General features: G+C 42.4%; 1 protein-coding gene across 1 annotated transcript in view; it reads right to left on the bottom strand.

The window, feature by feature from the left end:
* Positions 1-4,599: 4,599 nt before the first annotated feature.
* Positions 4,600-20,438, bottom strand: part of LOC144600746 (uncharacterized) — a 36,661-nt gene continuing 20,822 nt past the window's right edge. Inside the window, exons 10-13 of the mRNA XM_078412667.1 lie at positions 19,545-19,652; positions 11,836-11,901; positions 8,960-9,131; positions 4,600-4,765 (exon numbers count right to left, since the gene is read on the bottom strand). Of these exons, the coding sequence (XP_078268793.1) occupies positions 4,600-4,765; positions 8,960-9,131; positions 11,836-11,901; positions 19,545-19,652 (512 nt within the window). The remainder of the gene's footprint in view (positions 4,766-8,959; positions 9,132-11,835; positions 11,902-19,544; positions 19,653-20,438) is intronic.

Raw genomic sequence — 20,438 nt, 5'->3', positions numbered from 1 at the left:
GAGCTATAAAAACTTTGCACATTATCAAAAAAAAGGTATGTACTATGTGTTGGCATTTAATCTACTTTAGTGATTCTTCAATCTTCTTCCATTCCTTATCTTTAGGGCCACCAGTCTTTGCTGTACTGGTCTCAGCTTCATGGAGCAGACATATCTGTGTTATTGGTCTTTACAAGATTTTGCTCTTAGTCTGAAGTTGAACTGTGTGCACAAGATCTTGTGCATCTGGTATGGTCTCCAATATTCTGCCCATTAGCCAGGAGTCTCGTGATACAGTGGAATGAGCCACCACAACAATGTCACCTGGAGTAAAGCTTCTTTTTACCTTTGACCACCGTTGTCGTTCTTGGATTAGAGTCAAGTATTCTTGTGTTCGCCATTTCCAAAAGAGATCTGCCATATATTGCATCTGTCTCCATCTGCGTTTAATGTATAAGCCTTTACAAAGAGTCCAGGTGGTAGTATTGGCTTGGTTTTCAATGGAAGAAGATGGTTTGGTGTGAGTGCTTCCAGGTCTATTGGATCATCAGAATTCTTGTTATTGGGTCGATCATTTAAAATTGCTTCAACTTCACAAATTAAAGTTTGCAATCGTTCATTGTTCAGAACTTGTTGGCTAAGAACAGAGTGCAGCACATTTCGAACCATGCGGATCAATCGTTCCCAAACACCGTCTTGATGGGATCCTGCTAGAGGTTTAAAGTACCACCTTATCCCTCGTTGAAGTGTAGCACTCCGCATCTTGTCCAGATTCAAGTCATTGAGTGCTTCTCTCAATTCTCTTTCCGCTCCGATAAAATTTGTGCCATTGTCTGATCTTAAAGATGAAACTTGATCTCGTCGACAAATGAAACTTCGTAATGCATTGATGCAGGAGTCTGTGTCAAGTGTAGCTGCAACTTCAAGATGCAATGTCCTGCTTGCCATGCAGGTGAAGATTACACCATACCTTTTAACAAGACCTTGTCCTCTCTTCATCTCTACTGGACCGAAGTAGTCTACTCCTACATCTGTAAATGGAGGCTTGTCTGGTAGAATTCTCTCCAGGGGCAAGTCTGCCATTTTTAGTTCTCCAACTCATCCTCGCTGTCATTTACACACAGAACAGTCTGTTATGATTTTCCTTGCAGCAGAGTTAGCCTTGATAATCCAGTATCGTTTACGGAGGCGAGACAGCATATGATTTCTTCCGCCATGTCCGAGCTGTTCATGGATAATGTCGTAACAGTAGTGTTGATATGTGAAGGTCCTTCGAGAGAATAATAGGATGTTCAGCCTCTTCAGGCATCGCTAGGCTATTCAGGCGACACCTTTTCTCAGAAGTCCATCATCCAGCACCGGATCCTGTTTGTACAAATGACTGCTTCTTTTGACACCATTTCTACCAGCTTCTAGTACTGATAGTTCTTCTTTGAATCTGATGAGAACTCCAATGAGTGATTTGGTAAGGTCTGAACCCTGCAGTAGTTGGCAGTTAAGTGATGTACCTTTGAGGACTGCACCACAGAAAAAGACCACCCTTAAGGCTCCTTTCTTTGAGTAATACACCCCGTGGTGAGGGATGTACCAGAGTTCTCCATCACTTCGATTCAGCTGGTCCATTGGTGTCTTTTCAGCATAACCATTGTCAATCATTTCTGTGAGGAAAGATGTATATTCATCGTGAAATTTTTCATTCTTGCCAAATTTCCGTTTCAGGTTCTGGATGCGTTACTCTGTAATGCAACGGTTGTTTGTTGTTCTGCTGTTTTCTTGTTTGAAAGTCTAGACTATAGTGTCCATCTGTCATCCTTGCTGAGCGATTCACAATATCCAAGAACTTTACATTTTCTCTGGACATTTCCTCTGTTTTCTTGCTGTTTTTTTCACTGAAGTTGTGATTGCATTGTTTGACTAATAACTCCTCTAGTTTTGCAATGGATATTCGATTGACAGCAGCAGCAGGGCAGCCATTTACATCCCTGCTGGCGTTGTCACTTCTCAGGGGACCATTGATGACCCACCCCAGTAGGATTCTCACAGCATATGGTTCATCCCCTTGGCTGTTGACCAGCTCCCAAGGTTCCAATACCTTTGAAGAATTTGTTCCGATGAGTAGATCAATGCCAGAGTCTATTTCAGGAATCTTGATATCCTTCAAGTAAGGCCATTGTATCAGGTATTCCTGTCTGGGAATATTTAGCTGAGAAACAGGCATTGTCTTATGTCCAAAAATGCATTTGTTTGCAACACTGTGCTCCCCTTGTGGGTCTTCACTTGTTCTGGTACAATGGAAAAGGTGCAGATTTCATCACTGGCCCCAATATGCCCACTCATATGAGGTGAGAGAACAGCATTACTCGCAATTGGTTTCACATTCTGTTCTGTATGTTCTGGTTTCTTTTCTTTGTCCTTTTGTTCAATGTGAAGTATTTCAGGATGATTTTGGTTGCACACATCACAAGTCAAACGACTCTTGCAGTCTTTGCTCATCTGTCCTATTTTCAAACATCCAAAAACAGACTCCCTTCTCCTTTAAGAAGTCTATCCTTTCTCTGTGTCTCTACTTCCTGATGTGGACACCGCCCCAATGTGTGACCACTTTTGTCATAGAACAAACAAGAACCTTGTGAATTGATGGTAGATACATTTTTTTCATTCCATTTGTTGTCAGACTTTCTTGCACTGGTGTTTCTACAGGTATTACAGTTGTTGCAAAACTGTTTCCTGTTAGCCTTGACCTTTAGCAAAAGTAGAGGTTTTGACAGTTGCAATTGGCTTAGCATCCTGGATGTTTCCAAAAAGTGGATCTGATCGTATCTTCACTTGTCTCTCCATGAAGTCTACCAGGTCAGAAAATTTAGCTCGATGTCCACGCTTTTCCTGTAGCTGACATGCCCTATCCCTCTACTTGTCTCTGAGCTTGTAAGGCAGTTTTAGAGGATAGTCTTCATATTGGAAGCGACATTCATTTCCTCCATATAGGTGAGATTTTCCATTGCATTGCAACAACCTCTAAGGAACGGTGAGAACACTTGCAATGCTCTCAGATCTTCTGATCTGATCACTGACCAGGCAAAATCCTTGACCATATATGCAGTGGGAATCTTATGTTCATTACCAAAATGCTCTTTAAGCAGATCTTTTGCTGTTTGATGGCTCTGGGCTGGAGGCAAGTGTTGGCAGCTGCGGACTAAGTCTTTTGGATGCCCTCTTGTGTATTGTTCCAGAAAATGTAATCATTAGTCTTTCTTTTCACTCCTCTCTTAAATGCCTTGATGAAAACTTCATACTGCAAAGGATCACCATCATAAACAGGAATATCTCTTGATGGTAAAGTAGAAGAGAGATTTTGTTGAGCCAGAAGAACAGTGATGTCATTTTGCTTCTGAATTAGGTTACAGATATCAACTTGGTTTCCATCATTCGATACAGGGGGGGGGTCGTGCGAACATGCCTCTGCACACCTTTTTGCATACGAGTCTGTACATTTTGCCTTTGAAAAGAGTGTTGAGTTAGATGGGCCCTATCATGAGCAGATGGCCCCCGAGTGGTTTGTTTAGATCTAAAATCTGTTGCTGAGAGGAAGATTCAGTTCCCATCAACACATTCTGTCGTTGTTGCACCTGATCAGGCAAGTATTCATCTGCATGTGGATCTAATTTAGCTAATGCTTCCTTTTGAGCAGTTCCTTTTCCAAATAAGAGTTCATCCCATCAGATACTCTAGAGCTGCTTCTTGAACCCATGGCCTTAAGTACATTGATTATTGCATTGGTTGCTGCCAGTTCAGTATCTAATTCAAGTTGTTCTTTCTTCTCAGTTCTTCCTTTCTTTTCAATTGTCCTCACAATTGTTCTTCCTCTCTTTTCAATTGTTCTTCTTGTACCTCAAACTCATGCTTGTCTTTCAGGATGGCAACTCGTTCCAGGAGAGCAGCCCTTTCTGCCTGAGCTTTAATGCGAGCAGACAACGTTGAAGATGCACATGATAAAGAACTAGGTTTCTGGCTTAATTTAGGTTTTAAGACATTTGAAACACTGTCATCAGGCCCAATGTCATCTGAGTCTGTTGTATGGCACTTCCAGCAATGGAGTGTGTAGTTTGCTGACCAACATCAGATAACCACACTTTGCGTCTTGTATAAAACCGTTAAAAGCTTCCATTGTTTGTTGAATCCACTGATTTTGCCTTTCGAGTTCATCTTCAGGCAGTGAGTGGTAGCTTCACCAATGACTTGTTATTTTCTTTGACTTCATCACAGAGCTTGATTAATTCAACCAGGTTAGATTATACTTCATTTGCATTTTCATTTGAGTTCATGAGCTCTTTCAGTATTTCCATTAACTTGATAGCTTGTTTACATCTAGAGTTTCTTCTCTTCTGGTGCTTTTCAATGAGCAATTCCAAGCCTTTGGCAGTGTATTTAATAACTGTGTTTTCCTTTTTGGATTCCTTTTTGGAATCCTTTCCAACATCGCCATGTTGAGCATCAGATCTGACCACAGACACTATCCATTTGAGACGCGTTGACGTAAAAGCCATAGCCGAGAGCACAAATATTTCAAACAACTGATATCGTTGTGATTCTCAAGATCACCTCGTTGTTCTCAATTCTCCATTATAGTAGCCGTTTTCCAATACAGCCTATGATATAGCTCCAATAATGGATAATGCTGTACGTACCCACTTTCCCTGTGCATTGGCTTTCGGAGTTTCCAATCTCCGTTACTCGGATTAGCGCAGGTGGCGACCTTGTCCAGTTGATTGGGAATAGCAGCGTCAGGCTTGTGAAATAAAACAATCCCTGTTCCGTTTGAATGATTCACAAGCTCCAGTCTCACTCATAGAGCCAGTTCTCACTTAAATTGTAATGGCAACTTTCCGACTTTTTCAGTGACTTCTTTTCCAATTGCCATTACTACACAGGGAGTAGGAGTGATCTTACGCAGACCCAACAGAACAGATCTTCCAGTCGTTATTTCCAGTTTAATTAGTTGTTTATTGAAGTAGTTGTACAAACAAGGAGATGAAAATACCAGACTTACTTTATTCCGTATACAAGTTGTAGCTGGCTGCTCAGTCCCAGGTCCCAGGTTTGTCCAGTTGTTGGTCTGTCCAGTCATTGGTCTGTTGAGAACTGTATGCTCTCCCTTCCTGTGTCTGCTATTCCCTGTCCCTTATACCCTTATATATACACCACCCTGCGCATCTAATGACCGCCCCCAAATGTCCAAAATAATACGGCAAGATATATCTAGACAAAATAATATAATATGCCAACAGTAGCTAGTCTAAACATCAATGACTCCTACACTTTGTTCTACTTATCATATTCCAGTCGCTTCTCAGTCATTTTGTGCTGCAATGGATGCTCCATTTAGCCCCAATACCCATTAGGGGTATCTCCCCCAAAAATGTTAAAGTTGCTGAAATTTATGCTTGAACGATCACTGGTATTTACTTCCAATTTAATGCGCCATAGCTAGCCCCAGTGGCACCAGTGTGCAGAGCAAAAGCTGCTGTATTATTGATAAGTCAGGCAGAGCCTTAGTGGACTCTCCATGCCAGCAAGAGCACATAAGCACAAAGCTGCCAGGGAGGCAGAGGGAAGAAGGAACGCTCATCTTTCGTGTCTGTGGCTCTGATCCTCAGCATCATCATGTGCATGGATCGATTCTAATCCTGCAGGTGACCATAAGCCATTGAAAACATGAGCTCACAGATCAGCCAGAGATCACTGCACTGATTTCTTAGAAGTTCTTATAACCACTTTAAATTCTGCACTCTCCCCTTTCCTCTACCTATTGTATTTGAGTCTGACTTTATTGTATTTATGTTTAGTATTATCTGATCTGTTTGGATAGCTTGCAAAAAAAAGCTTTTGACTATACCTCGATACACGTGACAACAATAAATCTAAACAGGCAGTGCAATGACCAGTTGGTAGGCAGACTCGGACAAAACCATTTGTGCCAATTCATGAGCGAAACTACAAAGTGGTGGAGGAACTCAGTGGTCAGGCAGCATGTGTGGAGAGAATGGACAGACAATGTTTCGCGCTGCAACTCTTCTTCAGACTGATTGAGAGGGGAGAAAGCTGGAAAACAAAGGTAAGGGCAGGACAAACCATGGCAAGTTTAAGGAGACAAAGGGTGTCATTGGAGAGGAGGAGTAAATTTTAAAGCCAGAGGAAGTGATGTAGGTAGGTGGAAAAATGGGCATGAAAGGAAAACGAGGGCCTTAGAAATGGGAGAAAAGATGCCTAGAAACTGAACATTTGGGCTAATTTATTGTCCACTCAATGTGTACAAAAAATGTTATTTATGTATTTAATGTAATTCCTCAAATTTCCAGTAGAATTTTGGCTCATTGTGGCAAATTCCAAAGATGGCACATGGCATACTGAAAGATCTGAAGATTCTCCTGTGGTGGATGCCTGGTTTCTGCGAAGAACACAATTTATTCATTTGCCAAAAGAGGCCAGACATTACTATAATCCCTCGCAGTTCAACCAGCCCTAATTGTCGCACGTCCACCAATGAATCCCTGATCTATTTTGTGAAATTACTTGATTCAACTGTTCCCACCTTATGACTTCCCTGGAGAGATCATGGCTGTATTTCTATTTAGCTATGGTGAATAGGAATTCTTATATCTGGAGGAGATAGCTGGAGCCACCGCCAGCCAGAGTCTAACTATGATGGCCCTTGAGGTTCCCGTGTCTCTCCAGGCGTGGTGAGTGCCATTGGATTTAGTGAAAGAGACCCCTGATGAAAATGTGGGGTCTCTTTCACTAAATCTAATGGCGCTCACCATAACCCCTACACCAGCTCTCTTCTGCGTGTGTTGCGAGCATCTGGTTGCAGTGAGGACGTGTGTACATAAAGGCAACTCTGTTCTCAGAGAGATGTGTTGCAAAATGTCAGAAGCTGTAGCCAATTCAGCCCATTTCACTGGGAAGTGTGCAAGTCGAATTTTAGTGCATGAGTTTGGGTATAAACCACCACATTGCTGCCTCTAATGTTTGGCCAACTTTACTATTATTTGTGGTTGGTTCTAATTGTGTGTTTGTGCCAATTGGTAATTGCACTTTGAATGTTGCTTGACCTCTGGACACTGCATCAATCTTCAAAAACTGCTGTCATTATAAGACCTAGTCTGCTCCTGATTTTTTTTAAACAGCAGAAAAATATATTAAGTCACTGACTAAGCAATGATAGTAACACAGTAAAGTGTCAATTTATTGCTAAAGGAAAGGTGTGCCAATAGTCAGTATTCTGTTGTAAATAATTTTAGCACAGTGGCTCAGCTGATAGAGCTGCTGCTTCACACTGCAAGATACCCAGGTTTTATCTTGACCTCGGGCGCTGTCTGTGTGGATTTTGGATGTTCTCCCTGTGAGCGCATGGGTTTCCTCCGGGTGCTCTGGTTTCACCCCACAAATCGATGATGAGTGGGTTTGTTGGGTAATTGGCCTCTGTAAATTGCTCCTAGTGTGTAGGGAGTGGATGAGAAAGCGGGAGGGCTGAAGGGCCTGCTTCCATGCTGTATTTTTCCGTCAACATTAGCCAGAGGCACAAGAGTCACCTAGTATTCGCCCTGAAATGCGAAATGTAATCCAGTCTGTGAACGTCAGATCTGAGACACTCACAATCAGTAGTGCCAGTGCAGTCAATTGCTGAGAAAAACATGACTGCAAGTTAAAACTTTGTTGTTGGGAACTATACCATCAGAATGTATAGGAGTTGAGTATAGGAGCAAAGAGGTCCTTCTGCAGTTGTACAGGGCCCCAGTGAGACCGCACCTGGAGTACTGTGTGCAGTTTTGGTCTCCAAATTTGAGGAAGGATATTCTTGCTATTGAGGGCATGCAGCATAGGTTTACTAGGTTAATTCCCGGAATGGCGGGACTGTCATATGTTGAAAGACTGGAGAGACTAGGCTTGTATACACTGGAATTTAGAAGGATGAGAGGAGATCTTATCGAAACGTATAAGATTATTAAGGGGTTGGACACGTTAGAGGCAGGAAACATGTTCCCAATGTTGGGGGAGTCCAGAACCAGGGGCCACAGTTTAAGAATAAGGGGTAGGCCATTTAGAACGGAGATGATGAAAAACTTTTTCAGTCAGAGAGTTGTGAATCTGTGGAATTCTCTGCCTCAGAAGGCAGTGGAGGCCAATTCTCTGAATGCATTCAAGAGAGAGCTAGATAGAGCTCTTAAGGATAGCGGAGTCAGGGGGTATGGGGAGAAGGCAGGAACGGGGTACTGATTGAGAATGATCAGCCATGATCACATTGAATGGCGGTGCCGGCTCGAAGGGCCGAATGGCCTACTCCTGCACCTATTGTCTATTGTCTATAATGTTTTACTCATTCCACACACCTACATTCTTCTGGGATACAGGATCTCGAAACCAGCACAAAATGCTGAGCATGGGTGAAATTTTGAATGAAGTATGATAGAGCTGCCACTGCACGAAGTAAGTGGAGTGATTTTAATCTGGCACTTTGTATTAGAGAATCAGGCGATAGGAATTTTCATATAGATAATATTGTTGATGATATGATTTTGCCAGCCATTTGCTTACCCAAAGGTGTGCTTGGCATGGAAGTGATTTCTGGCACATTATTTTGAACATGTGTGGTAAGGGTAGATTGATCATAATCTTGATTATCAATAATGTTGATTGAAATATGGACTGTTCTGGACTACATAAAATAAATTAGTCCGGAATTGATTCATTCCGAAGGTCAGGAGTACATAGTTGACTCCTTTCTGTCACAATTCATTCCTTAAAAAAATTGTACCATAGATTTAGGTTTAGGTTTATTATTGTCACGTGTACCAAGGTATGATGAAAAGCTTTATTTTAAGGGTGTGCAATATCCAGTTTCAGAAAGCCACATAACTTAGTGTAAGATTTTTTTTGTTTCTTTTACAATTAGAATTTTAATTAAAATAATAAATCTACTTACTTTTCTTTCTCTTTGGATCTGACAAAGGAGACGGTATAAAACATTGCAATTAGAGCCAAAATAACAAACACAGCAATCAGGCTGGCAGCGATGAGATCCTCCACCATATCTCTCACGGACTGTTTGCCAGTGACGTGGTCATGTTTTATTAAATCGGGCTCCATCAATTCTTCTAGAAAATCCAAGAAAGAGTAAATTGTTTCTCATATTAGCCATTTCAGTGTACAGAAAATTAGACTTAAAATTAAGTTACTCCAGCATCAAATGCTACTTGTGGAAGAGAGTTTGTAATTTTATTGACTTATTTACTCCTGAAATATTTGCAATGAATTTATAGTCTAGGCCCTATATTCTCTCTTTCCATCCCATCTGTTCCCTTTGATAGCCTGAAAATTAAATCATCACACTTTATTCTAAGTTCCAGGGGATTCAACCTTAGTTTATGTACACAAATGTAATCCTTGGAGTCCACCAATTTGGAGTATTGTGATCAGTTTTGGTCACCCTGTTATAGGAAAGACATTGGAACAAGTACAAAGAAGATTTAGGAAGACGTTGATAACTTGTGGGTCTGAGCTATAGAGAGCTGTAAGATTATGAGGGGAATAGATAGGGTAGATGCACAGAGTCTTTTACCCAAAGTGGGGGAATCAAGAACCTCTGGACATAGATTTATGGTGAGATGGGAAAGAATTAATAGGAACCTGAGGAGTAACTTTTTTACACACAGGTTAGTCAGTATAGACAGGGCGGCACGGTAGCGCAGCGGTAGAGTTGCTGCTTTACAGCGAATGCAGCGCCGGAAACTCAGGTTCGTTCCTGACTACGGGTGCTGCACTGTAAGGAGTTTGTACGTCCTCCCCGTGACCTGCGTGGGTTTTCTCCGAGATCTTCGGTTTCCTCCCACACTCCAAAGACGTACAGTTATGTAGGTTAATTGACTGGGTAAATGTAAAAAATTGTCCCTAGTGGGTGTAGGATAGTGTTAATGTGCGGGGATCGCTGGGCGGCGCGGACTTGGTGGGCCGAAAAGGCCTGTTTCCGCGCTGTATATATATGATACGATATGATATATGGAAGAAAAGCTGCCAGAGGAGGTAATTGCGCCAGGTACTATAAAAAACATTTAAGACATTTGGGCAGGTACATTAATAGGAAAGGTTTTGAGGAACATGGGCCAAACATGGGTGGGTAGGACTAATGTAGGTGGGGCATATTAATTGGCATAGGCAAGTTGGGCCAAAGGACCAATTTCCATGTTGTATGACTCTATGAATCCAACAATAAATCCGCATTAGAACCCATCAAAGTCCAATAAATTCTCACTCTAGGATTCTAATTGGAGCTTTATTTTACAGTGGCATGTCATGGAATCTTAACTCTCACCCTTTATAAAAGACAAAAGGATATAAAGACCACCATAGTTTTAGTTGTTCTGTCATTGTCCCGAACCTTTTAATGATCTACACACATTTAACTGTTCTGGCACTTCCACACCTTTCACCAATGTGTTCTATCCTTTTCAGATCCAATGTTTATTGAGTACATTTAAATCCACTTGCAGTGCAGTTTTTCCTCTTTAATCTAGTAATATTGTTGTAGTTTGATATCTCTACCTACAATATTTACAATGTCACTTATCTTTGTGTCATTAAACATGGATTCATGGCTCTGAAACATATGTTACAGGTAATATATTTAGATAGAGCTCCAACACAGTTCTTCAAGGGATGTCATCAGTCACATAATTGTAATTAGCGAACTTCAATATTATCTCCACTCTCTATTTCTAACCAATTTTAGTGCCACGTCAATATTTATTCTGAAATCCATGAGCTAATATCAAACATAGAAAAGTACAACACAGGAACAGGCCCTTCGGCTCACATTTCCAGTGCTGAACATGACAAGAAAAACTCTTGTGTCTGCCAAGTTAAACTAGCCCCCTCTGTTTGCACATGATCCATAACCCTCCATTTCCTGCAACTGTCTGTCTGTCTGTCTGTCTGTCTGTCTGCCTGCCTGCCTGCCTGTCTGTCTCTGTCTGTCTGTCTGTCTGTCTGTCTGTCTGTCTGTCTGTCTGTCTGTCTGTCTGTCTGTCTGTCTGTCTGTCTGTCTGTCTGTGTCTCTCTCTCTCTCTAAAACTCTCATCTTGTCTGTGGGTATATTGATATATTTGAAAGTTGAAATTTGTTCTGGAAATACAGCCAAAACGATACACGATAGCGCAACAATTTTAGGCCCAACCTACCCACCATTCCCCCGCGGTCTCAATAATTCAAATTTGGTTACTTTTTTAAAACAACTAACTTAATAAACTTTAATAAATGCGTTCCCCCTTCCTCCCCCCCGCCGGAAGGACCAGTGCCCATCCTGGCATGCCCCACACCCAACCTTCCTCCCATTGGTGCAGCTTGGCGGCAGAGGGTCAAACTAGATGGCCGTGACCGCCGTTTGCCACCGAGCTGCAGGAGACTTTTCTGATCCACGGCTCGCTCTGCCCGCAGCACTGGTCTCACGGGGCCAAGGTGAGCGGCTCCCTCTCCCCTTCCCTGTCTCCCCTCGCTCGCCCACAGCCCCGGGGACACTCCCGGCCAGAAACGGGTCCACGGATCGTCAGTTGTGGAAGAGAACCCAGGCCCGCAGGCGAGGTTTTCACCCAACGGGGGTTGCCACGCCAGCAGCAGAGATTCGCAACCAACGGGTGCACTCCTGTCTATTATATACTAAAAGCCTCCTAAACATCACTGTTGCAACTGTCTTCACCACCACCCCTGACAGTGGATTAATTATCTTATCATGATTTACATTTTTATGAAATTGTTTGGTGTTTCTATTTTCTTAATCAGCATTTCTGATCTTACACGGATTCCTACCTGTGCTTATTTCACCTGTACTTTCATTCACGCTTATCAATTCAATATCCATCGGTTTAGCAGTCGCTGTAAGAAAATAAATTTGAGATTTTATTTGAGGCCACAAGATTATCTCTTTTACTGAGTAGTTTACTTTTCAATCCAGCGGGGGGAGGTGGTTAGGGGGAAGCGAAAACAAAGAGGGACCAATTAGTAACTTTGTCGGTGCCGGAGACGGCTCTTCCCAGACTTTGTGTATTGTATGCAAAAACAAAGAATTCCACTGTACCCAGGTACATGTGACAATAAAGTATCATTGAATCATCAATAGAAAGTTGTGAGTTTTAGTTCCTTTCCACCAATTTGAACTTTAAGGGATGTCATCAGTCACAACCTTTTAATTAGAGATCTTCGATATTATCTCTACTCTTTATTTCTAACCAATGTTAGTACCACGTCAATATTTATTATTCGGAAATCCATGAGCCAATATCAAACATAGAAAAGTACAGCACAGGAACAGGCCCTTCAACCCACAATGCCTGTGCTGTTTCTTCCCATCTCCATCCCTCTTCCCTCCACAACTCCCCGGTCAACTCGTCCCAAACCACCCCCTCCTCAGGTGCTTTCCCCTGCAACCGCAGGAAATGCAACACCTGTCCTTTTTCCTCCCCCCTTGACTCCATCCAAGGACACCGATAATCCTTTTAGGTGAGGCAGAGGTTCACTTGAAATTCCGCCAACCTCATCTACTGTTCCAGGTGTCAACTTATGTACATCAGCGAGACCAAGAGCAGGCTCGGCGATTGTTTCGTTGAACACCTCCGCTCAGTCTACCTTAACGTACCTCATCTACCGGTCGCTCAGCACTTTAACTCCCCCTCATATTCCTAATCCGATCTTTCTGTCCTGGGCCTCCTCCATTGTCAGAGTGAAGCCCACCGCGAATTGGAGGAACAGCATCTCATATTTTGCTTGGGTTGCTTACACCTCAGCAGTATGAACATTGACTTCTCTAACCTTGCTTTACCTCTCTCTCCATCTCAACCCCTTTCCCAGTCTCCCACCAGTCTTACTGTCACCGACTACATTTTATCTCTGTACAAGCAGGGTGACACAATGGTGCAGCTTGTGGAGTGGCTGCCTCATAGTGCCAGAGACCCAGTTTAATCTTGATCTCAGGTGCTGGCTGCGTGGTGTTGCACTTTCTCCCTGTGACTGTGTGGATTTCTTCTGGGTGTTCAGGTTTCCTCCCACATCCCAAAAACGTGTGGATTTGGAGGTTAATTGGCCTCTGTAAATTGTCCCAAGTGTGTAGGGAGTAGATGGGAAAGTGGGATAACATAAAACTAGTGAACAGGTGATCGATGGTCAGTGTGGACTCGGTGTGCCAAAAGGCCTGTTTCCATGTTGTATCTATCAATTAATCCAAAAATATCGTTGATCTGGTCCTTGGCCAGCATTTAATGCCCAACCTAACTGGCCTTGAGAAGGTTGCAGTGAGTCACCTTCGTGTGCCACTGTTCTTCGAGTATAATTCCACCATGTTGTTGGGTAGGGACTTCCAGGATTTTGGCCCAATGACAATAGGGGAACAGCAATGAAGGGGAACGTATGAGTGGTGGTGGCCCTAGCATCTGCTGCTACTGTCCATCTTGATGGTAAAGGTTTTCGAGCACTATCAGTATAGGCTAGGCAAAAACTGAACTGAACCTCGTATGTTGTAAACACTGCAGCCGTGGAGGAGGGAGTGAATGACTCAGCTCACGAGCACACGGCGGATGTTGCCTTCAGTGTGCACAGAAATTCACCTGAACATAGAGTGGGAAGCACGGTTTCCTATTTCCTTCCACACTGTACCTTTTTATATGTTTCTCGTCATCCGCCCACCTATGCAGAACATTATGGCAACCACCAACAGGAGAGAGAAAATGATAAAACAGAGCCTTCTTCTTTTACCATAATGCAGTTTATAAATTTCTTTCTCAGATGTGTATACAGCACATAAATGAGCACCTGTGTACCTGACACAAACTTGACACTACATGCTAAGTCCATAGAATATGAAACATATAACAGTACAACACTGGAACAGACACTTTGGCCGATAATGTCTGCACCGAACTCGAAGTGAAGACTAACCCTTATCGGCCTGTACAAAAAGCATATCCTTCCAATCCTTGCATATCCATTTTCCGATCTAAAATTCCTTAAATACCACTATGGTATCTGCCTCCACCACCACCCCTTCCAGGCACTCATCACTAAAAATCATAAAAACTTCCCCGCACATTTTAGAGTCTAAAGTAAATTTTTAGAGTTTAGAGATACAGTCTGGAAACAGGCCCTTTGGCCCACCGAGTCCATGCTGACCAGCGATCACCCCGTACTCTAGGACTATCCTACACACTAGGAAGAATTTACAGTTTACAGAGGCCAATTAACCTGCAAACCTGTGTCTTTCAGTGTGGGAGAAAACCCACGCAGTCACAGGGAGAACATGCAAACTCCATACAGACACCACCCATAGGATTAAACCTGGGTCTCAGGTGTTGTAAGGCAGCAACTCTACCGTTGCGCCACTGTGCCACCGAAATCATTTGATTTTTTTCTCTTTCACCTTCAAACTATGTCCTCTTGAAAATTTCCATCCTGGGAAAAGATTATGACTGTCGACCCCATCACTGCCTCTCATAATTTTGTATATTTCTATCAAGTCTCCCCTCAACATCCAGCATTCCAGAGAAAAGAATCGGTCTGTCCAACCTTGCCTTGTATCTAAATATCTGTTTCTCATGGCATCATTTTGATAAATCTCCTCTGGACCCTCTTCAAGGCTTCCACATCCTAACTGGAAAGGGGTAACCAGAACAGCATGCAATACTCCAAATACACCTCAATCAAAGACTGATCAATCTGCATCATGACCTCGACTCATACTCAATATCCCAACCAATGAAGGTAAACATGCCATATGCTTTCTTTATCACACTATCTACTTGTGTTGCCACTTTCAAGGAGTTATAGATTTGGACACAAGATCCCCTTGTACATCAATGCTGTTAAGGGTCGTCATTAATTGTATATTTTAATTTTAAAATATGTATAAGTCCTTTGGTCAAGGTCAGTTTTGGTCAGATTGGGTTATAATTTTGGCGTCAAGCAAATCTCTAGCAATAGATTGTACAAGGGATTCAGATTTCAGCATCTACTTTAATTCAGGCGGTTGCCAGCATTTCTGTAGCCTACAACCTTTCATTCAGCTAAATCAGCAGATGCAATTTGTAAAGCATTACAAAGACAAAACAAGATTTGCATAATTTTCATACCATTACTGAACCGTTATTGATGTTTGAAAAATTGATGTTCAGTGGGAGACTAATAATGAAAATTGGATTCAAGGTGCAGTTGCTGGCACTTTCATTTTCAATTGGAAAATTGCCACTTTCTTTGTGTACCAATGTTTGATTTGTATTTCATGTTTTCGACGAGGGTGTGGGAAGGTTATAATTTACTGTTGCAAAACAAAAGCCCCACATTGATGTTTGAATATTCATTTGGGTTTATCAATTTTAATAATCCTTTACTTTCCTCTTTGAAGATGTTAAATCTAGATTTAGTGCACTTCAGGATTTTTTTGTTAATTAGATTCACATAGCTAACTTAATAAATGGAATAATGCAGAATACTTGTAAATGAAACAATTGTAAATATCCACGTGGGTTCTCCTAATAGAGCAACTAGTTTCTGCTGAATTAGCATTGCAACTTCAAAGAAATCCAGACAATTCCTCCTCCATAATTGGGTAGCTCTATCAGAAGCAATACACACCTGCCAAAGTAAAGAACGGGCTGGTCTGCTGGCGTTTATGCCAGATTTAAGATTGGCCAGGTGGTACTGGGAGAATTGTCTCTGTGGTCGGGGCAGCCATCAAATTTATGTGGCAGAGAATTTGCTGGAGAATTGCAGATTGGGCAATGGTAAAACTCCAATAATCCGGCACACTCTAGTGGTGCCCCACTAGGATATTATTATATTGCTACAGACGGCTGTGGAGGCCAAGTCAACGGATATTTTTAAGGCAGAGATTGACAGATTCTTGATTAGTATGGCTGTCAGGGGTTATGGGAAGAAATCATGAGAATGGGGTTGTGAGAGAAAGATAGATCAGCCATGATTGAAAGGCGGAGTACATTTGATAAGCTGAATGGCCTAATTCTTATGAAGGTATTATAATAGTTCGATGTTCTTTTAATTGTTTATATAATGTTACATAATATTTTGATACATTTTCCAGTGAACCTGGTCAATTGAAAGCGAAGACACGAGGAACTGCAGATACTGGAATCTTGAGCACAACATAAAGACAGTGGTGCAGTGGTAGAGTTGCTGCCTTACAGCACCGGCAGCTTCAGAGACCCGGGTTTGATCCTGACCATGGGTGCTGTCTGTATGGAGTTTGTATGTTCTCTCCTTGACCACGTGGGTTTTCTCAGAGATCTTCGGTTCCTTCCACACTCCAAAGACGTACAGGTTTGTAGGTAATTAGCTTCGGTTTGGACACTTGGTATAAGTGTAAATTGTCCCTAGTGTGTGTAGGGTTGTGTTAATGTGTGGGGATCGTTGGACGGTGAGCCAAAGGGCCTGTTTCCGTGCTTTTCCTCTGAACTAAACAAAGTGCTGGAGTTACTCAGCGGGTTAGACAGCATCTGTGGAGATATGGGCAGATGACGTTTTGGGTCGGGACTTTTCTTCAGACTGAAGAAGGGTCACAACCTGAAATGTCACCTATCAGATGCTGCCTGATCCACTGAGTTACTACAGCACTTTGTGTTTAGCTGCAGTTGACAGGGAATGTGGTTACTGGACAACAGAAAGTAGGCAAGGAATATAGGAACCTGTGACAAAGCAACTGGGTGAAGAGCGTTGCCGGGGCCCCAGCAAGTGGGTAGAAAGCACACCAAACATTAACTGCTAAACAGAATGCCCAACCATTGGAGTTCCCATTGGAGGTTTATTGTATAAATGATAGAAAGAGCTCAAGTGCAGCATGATGACTCGCACGGTTGGGCCAATTGTCTGTTTCGGTGCTGTGTATTTTGTGTCATCCCTAATGTATATATTCAAACAGGTGACATCCAAACACCCTAAGTCATTGTGAAGAAATGGAGAATGGACCCATATTCTTCCTTCATGAGAAAGATCAACTGAATGTACATGGGGGGGTACTGGAATTTAAGACCTATGCCGCTAAATTGTCTTTTTGCAAACCTATTCTGGTTTGCTTTTTTCAGGCCCAGAGATCTGTGCATTTCCCTATGTTCATCCTAATGCACTCACTCCTCCTTCTGCCAAACCCCTTTTCACAATCCATCTTCTTTCTTCCTACTCGCTCTCCTCAGCAAACTTGCTTGTTCAAATCTTTCTTGCATAATGTATGGTATGAATAAATATAGAGAAAATCTGAGGATTCTGTACAGATTTGTGGGAGACTTGACCAATCCAGTCAGAGAAAAACATTTTGGTCAAGAAGTATTTCTGGTCCAATTAAAGGAGTTAAATGGCAACTGCCAATAATTGTTGCAAATGTCAGTAGTTCTTGGCAACCTGTTGCACACTTTAAGCTGCAGAACAGATAAACAATAATGCAGTGTATGTGGGCTTGAGGCAGGAGGGCCCTGGTGGGAGAAAGGTGGAGGGAAGAGGATTAGCAGTCAGCGGTAAGATCAGAGACGGAGGGGGGTGTGTGGTCATTAGGCACTCCCTGGCGAGGGAAGTTAGGGCTGAGAGTCTGTTACAATGATTATAGGTACCTATCTGGATAAAGTTACTATTGTTGGGCTGGGGTTAACTCTATGAAGCCCCCTTCAAGAAGCATCCATCAAGGTCATGTGCAAGCTGGGTTGTTCTGGAATGGCCAATTAGAGTTAGTCCATTGAACAACATGTAGAAACAAAGAACTACAGATGCTGGTTTATACCAAAGATACACACAGTGTGCTGGAGTAACTTAGCGGCATCTCTGGAGAAAAAAGATGGGTAATGTTTCGGGTCGGGACCCTACTTGCTTCGATCATGGAACACTGTGCTCTAAATTCTCGGCAACACCAAGTGGTTCCATATGGAACCAAGCTCTATGTACAAATGTAGAAACAAGAAACTCCAGATTCTACTTTTCCAAATTTTAAGGTGCTGGGCTAACTCAACGGGTCAGGTGACAGAAATCGCATCATAAGCTCCAGTGTGATTTGCAACAGGCAGTCCCCTTTCAGGTTTCTGCACTGCTGCAATTTAAACTGGAAATGGTCACAATTATTTTTCGCTTTAGAAAATTAATGATTTTCAAAAACACAGCACTTACAAGACAAGTCCAATGTGACTGAAACTTGATGCTACAATTACTGTGTCCTGACTTAGATTATCAATGCCCCATATTACTGTGCATTGCTGTTTGCCAATAACTCCACGTGTAGAACCGTAACATCTACCAAACCTTAATGTATCAAGCTCAGCTTGGCTAAGATTTGTTTCAACAGACACTAAACACGTGAACTTACTGCAATTGTACTATTTCAAAACAAGTTTAGTTTAGAGATATAGCATGGAAACAGGCCCTTTGTTCCACCGAGTCCACACTGACCTATGATCACCCGTTCACACTCATTCTATGTTACACCATTTTCTCATCCACTCCTTACACACTTGGGGCAATTTACAGAAGCCAATTAACCTATAAACCCACATGTCTTTGGGATGTGGGAGGAAACGGGAGCACCCAGAGAAAATGCATGCAGTCACAGGGAGAACGTGCAAACTCCACACAGATGTTAACATCAAATCTGCATCTCTGGTGCTGTGAGTCAGCAGCTCTGCCTGCTGCCCCTAGAGTGTAAGACAGCAGAAACTAAAATTTATTTTGCTGGTATTCTGTTGCAAATTGCGATTTTGTTCTCCTTACTGAAGGGCGTTTAGTATTTTCCTTTCCTTTGTTGTCAGTTATAGTTACATTAAAAGGCTTTTATACTTCCAAGTTTATAAACATGCTGTGCGTCATGTGAACGATCACCAGGCAATGTCAATGAACTTGAGGTGTATCAAATCATGAGGAGAATCGATAGGTTGAATGCAGACTCTTTTCCCCAGAGTCGGGGAAGCAAGAACCAGAGAACATAGGTTTTAGGTGAGAGAGGCAAGATTTAATAGGAACCTGAAGGGGATTTCTTTCACACAGAGGGTGGTGGGTATATGGAAGGAGCTGTCAGAGGAAGTAGTTGAGGCAGGTACAATAACAACGTTTAAAAGACGTTTGGACAGGAAGTGTTTAGAGGGATATGGGCCAGGTGCTGGTAAATGAGACTAGCTTAGATGAGGCATCTTGATCAGCATGGTCGAGATGGGCAGAAGGCCCTGTTTCCGTGCAGATTGACTCGAAGGACCAACGATTGAAAACATGGAGCGTTAATTTCATTCTTAAAGAAGTAAAATATGATGTGACTTCTGACCTTTCCATTTTTTCTAAGTGCTTTACTCTTCTGTCTGATCACTTTGCGCCAGTGTTTATGTTCAGGCCCAGTGCCCTTGAGATTTGTGGGTTGTGGAGCATAAATTGGTCTCAATAAAATGGGCACTGAATTGGGCATGGTTGTCGCTGCAACTTCCCAATGGCAAACCTCAGAGGAACCCCCATCATCCAGTGTGCACGGAGCAGTAGACGATTGTTAGCATACACACCCTGTGGTTGGTCGGCCTGCAGCCTGTTGACGCTGTTCTGCACCATCTCATCATCTGTGAATTTGCGTTGTAAATTACCGTTCATTAGTTTTGATCTTTCGTTTTTGACTACAAGAAAAAAAGCTATTTAAATTATGCATTCAATATTTTTAAATAAGACACCAAGTTCATTCACAGAATGATAGAATTATACAGCCTGGAAACAGTCCCTTTGGCCCAACTCGTCTATGCTGAACAAAATGCTCCATCTAAGCCAGTCCCATTTGTCCATGTTTGGCCCATATCTTTCTAATCTTTTCCTATCCGTGTACTTTCCGTATTTTTTAAATGCTGCTTTAGTAGATGCCGATGCCACCTGCTATGGCAGCTAATTCCATATACCCACCACCTTCTGAGTGAAAAAGTTGCTCTTCAGATTCATATCTTTCCCACTCACCTAAACCTATGTCCTATTATTTGTTTCCCTTACTGCCACTAAAAGAAATGTGCAAGTACATGCACCCTATCTATTCCGCTCATGAGTTTATACACCCCTGTAAGATCACCCCTCAGCCACCTGTGCTCCAAGGAATAAAGTCCTAGCCTGTCCAACCCTATAGCTCAGGCCCTCAAGTTCTGGCAATCTTCTCTGCACTCTTTCCAGCTTAGTGACATCCTTCCTACAGCAGGGTGATCAAACTGAACACAGTACTCCAAGTGTGGCATCATCACCATCTTGTACACCTGTAATATAACATCTCAACCTCTACACTCAATACCCCAACTAATGAAGGCCAATGTACCAAAAACCTTCTTGACCATCCTATCTACAGTGGCACCACTTTAACTGAACTATCACTTTCACAAAATCAGATTATGGAGTGTGACAAAACATTTACCATAAAGACCCGTGTG

The sequence above is a fragment of the Rhinoraja longicauda genome, chromosome 15, assembly GCF_053455715.1.
Source record: "Rhinoraja longicauda isolate Sanriku21f chromosome 15, sRhiLon1.1, whole genome shotgun sequence".
In the NCBI taxonomy this organism is placed as follows: domain Eukaryota; kingdom Metazoa; phylum Chordata; class Chondrichthyes; order Rajiformes; family Arhynchobatidae; genus Rhinoraja; species Rhinoraja longicauda.
This window is presented reverse-complemented; position numbering and strand designations above follow the sequence as displayed.